The sequence below is a fragment of the Mauremys mutica genome, chromosome 24 (assembly GCF_020497125.1).
Source record: "Mauremys mutica isolate MM-2020 ecotype Southern chromosome 24, ASM2049712v1, whole genome shotgun sequence".
In the NCBI taxonomy this organism is placed as follows: Eukaryota; Metazoa; Chordata; order Testudines; family Geoemydidae; genus Mauremys; species Mauremys mutica.
In genome coordinates this window covers 10073633-10080490 of record NC_059095.1, presented here as the reverse complement: position 1 = coordinate 10080490, position 6858 = coordinate 10073633, and the positions used below count along the sequence as shown (strand labels likewise).

The 6858-nt window shown below is 56.4% G+C and overlaps 1 protein-coding gene across 1 annotated transcript; it reads left to right on the top strand.

The window, feature by feature from the left end:
- Positions 1 to 276: 276 nt before the first annotated feature.
- Positions 277 to 1972, top strand: LOC123355685 (C2 calcium-dependent domain-containing protein 4C-like). The gene has a single exon (XM_044998239.1). It carries the CDS (start codon positions 471 to 473, stop codon positions 1341 to 1343), a length of 873 nt encoding a protein of 290 aa, XP_044854174.1. The 5' UTR covers positions 277 to 470; the 3' UTR covers positions 1344 to 1972.
- Positions 1973 to 6858: the final 4886 nt, after the last annotated feature.

Sequence of the window (6858 nt, the reverse complement as noted above, 5' to 3'; positions counted from 1 at the left end):
AGCCAATGCTCTATTGATTAATTCTTTCCCCCTCTTTGTATCTAGCAGCCAACTGCTTGCCGAGTGCCCCGCAGCCCCCGGGGACAGCACCTGCTCCGGCGCTTGCTTCTTGGACGAAGAGTTCCCCTTCGCTCTTACCCAAGTGGTGGCAGGAACCCATCTATGTGAGTGGCCCCTAGACAGGCTCCACCTGAGAAGGCGAGCGGGAGCCGAGGTTAAGGGGCTGGCTGTCCTCTCCTCTCCTCCCTGCTCTGCTTTGTATGGGTCAGCTGATGAATAATCTCTTGTTCGGAGAGAGCAGGTGCAGCCCTGGCTGTCTGGTAATAGTCATCACGGAGCGTCACTGAAGGGGGAGCAATCAGGGCTCGGTGGAGAGTATAAATGAGAGGAGGCTGCTCCACAGAGCTGGGGAACTGAGCACCAGGCTCCTGGGCCCGCAGGAGAGGAGCCAGTTTCCCTTCCGGCTGGAGATGTCTGCCTGGGAGCCCGCGAGGCTCTGCTGGAGCTCCCGCCACGGCAAATGCGCCCGAGACGTCTTCGCTTCCGTGGTGACGCCCGACCGCATCCCGCAGTTCATCATCCCCTCGCTGGCCATTCAGGAGGAGCACAGGCTCTTCCGCAAGGGGAAGGAGCGGCCGTGGAGGCCAGGCGCGGGGCAGCCCGAGTGGAAGGCCAGGAGGAGCAGCTCGGACCCCGCCATGAAGGACGGGCGGGCCCTGCGGGGCCCCGTGCCGTGCTGCTCCAGTGCGGAGCTGGCCGCCCGGGTGGAGGATATTCCAGACCCCGTCGCCCGGGCGGCCCTGTCCCTGCCCCACTTGCCCAAGATCACCACCCCTTATGGTTTCGTCACCCTGGGGGAGAGCCCCCAAGTGACCAACGAGGAGGCCTTGTTTTTCCACTTGGACTTAGCGCCCTCCAGGTGTCCTGGTGCCACCCGGGAGCAGCCGGGGAACTGCCGAGACTCTGGGGCACCCATCGCCCACACGGCCGGTCGCTCCCAGAGGGGCGGCTACTTGACAGACTGCAGGCTGCACGGTTCCCAGCAGCCCAGTGGCAAGGGTAGAAAAGGGAGCCAGGGCCGTGATCAACCAGCCAGGCCCCCCTTGCCCAGAAGAAGTTCCAGCCCAATACGAGGCAGCCGGCTCACAGACGTGCTGGGGGGCACAGAGGCAGAGGACGCAGAGGGCAAGCAGACGTCTCTGCCCTTAGAAACGGTCTGTCAGAGGAGCTACTCCAGCCCAGGGCTCCCTGCCAAGACCAAGAGGAACTTTTTCCAAAGGATCCTGAAGAAGCACGTTGCACACCTCAGACATCTCAAATTTAGACATTTCCCTCTGCATTGATCTTGTGTAGCAGCCCCTGGGAACCAGGGCCTGCCAGGGGGTGTATTCCCCAATGCCATGAAATTCTACCCTGTGGCTGGGCATCTGGACATATACACGAGAGATCTGGACATTTTATTCTACCCTCAAATGTGAAAATGGTGCAAGGAGCTGGCTGAAGTGCGTGCACTGCTGCCTTCTGCTGGGGGTGGAGGGAATCAGAACTGCTCTGCTGCGTGTCATAGGCCCTACACTGCCAGCAGTTCACTGAGATTCTCTTCAGCGTGAGGGGTGAGTCCTGTGTAGGGAGATACCTTCTCTCCTTGCTGTTGTTGTGGCGTGCAGCCCAGTGACAGCGCTGCAGCCCCAGGGGGCGGTAGATTTGATCGCAATGCCGTGTGTCTATATAATGGTGGAGACTTTTACTCTGTGCACAAGTGACTTTTCTCCTTTAGTGTCTGTCCTGCCGCTTGTGTATCAATAAAGTATTTTTGCACCAACTCAGCTCTCCTGCCATGTGATGTCTGTGCCTTGCAGTGTACAGCGGGTCCCTTTGCAATCAGTGCAACGGTCTCTGTAGAAGAAAAGAGAGTCGTGTTCTTGCCACCCGTTGGCCGAATGCAAAAACCACTGGCAGGATGCGCGTCAAGCACCCGATGCTGGCTGGCACATTTTCCATTTCTTTACAACGTAGGGTGAGAGGGGGAATATTTTCCAACCTCAGCACGGTGGGGAAAGCACACGGGATGCTAGGAGTGGGCTAAATTTCAGAGGGTAAGGCCAGAAGGGGCCAGCAGATCACGTCGTCTGACCTCCTGTATATCCCAGCCCACCAATCCCACGCTAAACCCAACAACTGGAACGAGACTGAAGTCTTCCAGGCCACAGGAGACTAGACTATTCTGTGGGCCGAACGGCTAGTGAATAAGACCCTGGCCAGTAAAGTTCCCCTACAGAACCACAATGGCTTCCCGGCGCCTCACATTCTGAGCACAGTTTGAGTATCACCGGCAGATTTTATTATTTAGTTACACTGTGGTGACGCCTCACGGCCCCAGCCAAGATCAGGGCCACACTTGCGGTCCCTGCCCTGAAGACCTAAAGAAAACGTGGTGGAGAAGGATTGTTACCATCTTCCTTTTGCAGCTGGGCAACCCAGAGAGATTGTGCCCCAGATCCGACAAAGGCCAGAGGCACAAAGCGCCCCCACCCCGGCCACCCCGTGTTCCTGAAAGGCAAGGAGATCTAGGTGCCTGGGGGGAGGGGGGAGTTACCCCACACTTGCCGTGAAAGGGTTAATGCAGATTGAGAAGAGGGATAATTCCCCCCACAAGCCGCTGCTGAGGGGAATCAGTAAATGCCCCTGAGGAGGAATAAGCTGGGCTGGGAGTATAAAGACAGGACATTGGCAGCAAAAGGGAGGCTGTAGGGAAGGGAACCGAGAGGAGGGGTTGTGGGGCTGGCAAACCCAGGGCAGCGGGGAGCCAGAAAAGAAGGAAGGGCTCAGGGAGAAGGTTGCAAGGTTCAGGAGGGTGCAGACCTTGGCTGCTGACTAGAGGGTCCCTGAGCTGGACTCTGGAGTAGAGGGTGGGCCCAGGTTCTCCTACCAGCCACTGGGGAAGTGAGTGGAAGGACTGCCTGAGCCTGTGCATTAGAGACGACTTGGACTCCCAGAGCGGCCGGGAGGAGGCACCCCTAGCGGTGAGCGTGCCCCGTGACAGCGCCTCGTTCCCATATGTGGCTTTGAGGTCAGTGGGACTCCTCAGGTGCCGGGAAGCTTGTGCAGAGTTGATCCTCGCTCTCCGTGTTCCTTAACCACCAAGCCAAGTGTCTCACGTCTCCATGTACCACGGGAGGGCGGGCTGGTGGGGGATCACTATGCTTCTCTACTTTCTCCAGACCGGGGGCAGAATATCAGTCTCTCAAAAAATCAGGCTCGTTAGCCCTCTCTGTGTGCGCTTGTAGCAGCGATCCTGCATTTAAACTGACAGAGGCAAAATGACAAAGCATCTTTGTTCTCACTAACAGCTCTCTGGGCTTTGATGAGCTTTTAAAGTAACCAAGTCAGAAGAATCCATCCAAGCCCTGAGCTGGAGGTTGATCTGTTTGTTCTGATTTTAGTAGGGGGGTGGGGCTTGGATCTCACTGTAGCTTGTCAGTTTCCCTTTGTCAGGTCTATGGTGCTGGATCTGGCTCTTTGCTCACTGCTGAGTGGGAGTTACTGGTCGCCCCGACTCTATGCCGACCCACCAGCCAGGCATGTCTTGCACCCCCAGAAAGGGCAGCTTGCACCCCCAGGGGGTGTGCACACCCCAGGTTAAGAACCATTGCTTTAAAGGCTGTCAAGTTGGGCATCCGAAATCACTAGTCACGCTGGAAAATCCTCTCATTGGCTCCCAGTGTGTCCATGGTAGGTGGGTGGACGGGTCAGGGTGAGCTGTGAGAGAGGTTCAAGGCCCTGCTCAGGGCCGGCTCCAGGCACCAGCGAAGGAAGCAGGTGCCTCAGGCGGCCAACAGATAGGGGTGGCACCAGGGCCGCCCAGAGGATTCCGGGGGCCCGGGGTCTTCGGCGGCGGGGGGCCCCTTCCGTTCCGGGACCCGCCGCCAAAGAGCCCCGAAGACCCGCGGCGGGGGGGTGGGAGGTCCCCGCCGCGGGCCTTCGGGGCACTTCGGCGGCGGGTCCCGGAACAGAAGGGGCCCCCCGCCGCCGAAGACCGGGCTGCGCTTCCGCGGCGGCGGCGGCGGCGGCAGGTCCTGCTTCCCCTCCCGGCCTCGGCCTCGGCCCCGGCCCCTTACCCCCCGCCCCGCCCGGCCCCGGCCCCGAGCGCGTCTCTGGCGGGGCCTGAGCTCCGTCCCGCTCAGAGCCGCGTGGTGAGGGGGCGGGGCTGTGAGCTCACGCCGAGCGGAGGCAGCTGCCCCGCCCCCTCCCCACGCCGCTCTGAGCGGGGCGGGGCTCAGGCCCCGTTGGAGCTCCCACCCCCGCCCCCTCCCCACGCGGCTCTGAGTGGGGCAGGGCTCAGGGGCTCGGCGCTTGATGCGCCGAGGCTGCAGGAGAGGGGCGGAGGCGGGAGCCTCCGCTCTTCTCTTGGGGGCCCCTGCGGAGCCCGGGGCAAATTGCCCCCTTTGCCCCCCCCTCTGGGCGGCCCCGGGTGGCACTGCAGTCTGTCCGTCAAGCGCTCCACTGTAGTCTTCGGCGGCACTTCGGCAGCGAGTCCTTCACTCCGTCTCTTCCTCTTCGGCAGCACTTTGGCAGCGAGTCCTTCACTCCGTCTCTTCCTCTTCGGCAGCACTTCGGCGGGAGCTCGATCGGGTTTTTCTTCCCCCCCCCCCGCAACTTGGGGCGGCAAAAAAGCTGGAGCCGGCCGTGGCCCTGCTGGGCGCGTGCCTGAGCTGGGAATGACTGGAGCTCAGAAGGGTGAGGTACCTCCTATCCTCTCAGCAGTGATCCCTGACATCAGACCCACGGGAAGCCAGGCTGGTCGGGTGACCAGATGTCCCAATTTTATAGAGACAGTCCTGATTTTTGGGTCTTTTTCTTATATAGGCGCCTATTACCCCCCACCTCCTGTCCCAATTTTTCACACTTGCTGTCTGGTCACCCTAAGGGCTGGTGGCAGCCCCAGGGCGAGGAGCCGGCAGGGCAATAGAAGAGATTTCTTTACATTTTTACATGACTGCCTCACCCTCGGGCCGCTTCTTCACCTAACATCCTGCTGCTGTCAGATCAATACAGAGCCTCTCTCTTTGCTCCAGCGCCTGCTGGGTGAGATAAGCCCCACAAGTCCTCTTCTATCACACAGCGCCTCTCCCAGCGCCTTGCTGGTGGAAAAGGCTGATTGTGCCTATGTGATGAGCAGGAACTGGCATGTACCGTAAACAGCTATTGTTCAGCTGGCAGCGAGGGGGCGGCTGGCATCTCATTATGCGCTCCCACTGCTTCCCTGACACTAGTCTCCTCTCCTGATAGGAGATACTGCTCCTCTCTGATCTGGAGAGATAAACCCCTCCCCTCTCATTTTCCCTTCTGTCCATATAGCTCAGGATCTTCCATCCCACACCCGCCTCCCCTCCCCCGGGGCTCTGGGCTGTCATTAAGTGGCTTATTCTGCATGGGAGGGACTGAAACGTCATTACGATAAATACAAATAGCAGCCATGCAGATGTGTTTGTTCATTCAGACTGGGAAGAAGGCGCACGTGTTTGACAGGGACTATTGGCACATCTTACCCAGGGTCCTGGTGGATTCTCCATCACTGGCCATTTTAAAAGCAAGATGGGAGGTTACTCTAAAAGAGATGCTCTGAGTCTAGTCCAAACAGGGATTAGTGCAGGGAAGTCCTATGGCCTGGGTTATGCAGGAGATGATCATAGTCTTCCCTGTCCTGACTTTATAATGTAAGAATTTACGAACATTACTGTCCTGCACAAACTACACAGTCTGATAGCAGTAATGACTGATGTGCTTTCAGCCAAACAAGGGTGCAGAAGGAAAACAGGGCCCTATGTGTCCTGTGTTTACCATGCAAGACCCCATAGAAGGCCTGTTACATGCTGAGTCTATATGTCTTTGGTTACGGGAGACCTGTCTGGAATGGGCATATAGACCACTACAACAGAACGGACTGAGTGTGACGGTCTGTATCCCTATGTCCACCCCCTTTTCAAGTCTATGATAAAATTTGTACAAACTATGTCTTGTAAGGTATCATCTGAAAACTCATAATTTGCTGATCATTATTGTCCTGGTAAAATATGTGTAGCAACATTGTATATAAAGTTATAAGGTTCTACTGCATAATGTTACAAAGACATATTCCAAATCTGGGGAAGCAGCCACAAACCAGTTCCACAGAGACAAAAGGCAAACTGATGCCTCAGCCAGGTGTCAACAAAATCAAATGGACTATCACATGGATACGTGGAAAAAGGGTGGGAGTGAGAAATTTACATTATGGCAAAGAAACAGCTGGAAGTTCCCATCCCCACAGACTTTCTGTCTTCCGAACCCCAGCTGGAGATGATTCTCAAAAGAGGAAAAGATGTAAGAATGGGGAACAGACACCCCGAAATATTCATGCCTTTCTCTCTACCCATGGCAGCCATGACACCAGAGAAATAAAGAAACAGCTCAGGACTGAGGGAGGGATCCTGTCTGAAAGGATTTCAGCCAGTCAGACTGTAACCAATTTTGACTTTTATGCCTCAGAACTTGTAATCACTTAAAATCTACCATTCTGTGGTTAATAAACTTGTTTTATTGTTTTATCTAAAGTAGTGTGTCTTGCTTGAAGTGTTTGGGAAACTCCACTTGAGCTAAGAAGATCAGGGCATATCATTTTCTATTAATAAAATGATGGGCTTTATATGAGCTTGTGTTGTCCAGAAGAGGCTGGGCAGTACAAGATGCACATTTCTGGGGGAAAGACTGGGACTGGGAATTTGCTGGTGTGGCTCTGCAGTGTAGTTTGAGACCGGCTGGCCATAGCACTCAGACAGCATAGTAGGGAGTAATTGACATGCTGGAGACTGTGTGAGC

Coding starts and splice junctions, on each gene's coding strand:
- LOC123355685 (XM_044998239.1), top strand. CDS start 471: ATGTCTGCCTGGGAGCCCGCGAGGCTCTGCTGGAGCTCCCGCCACGGC.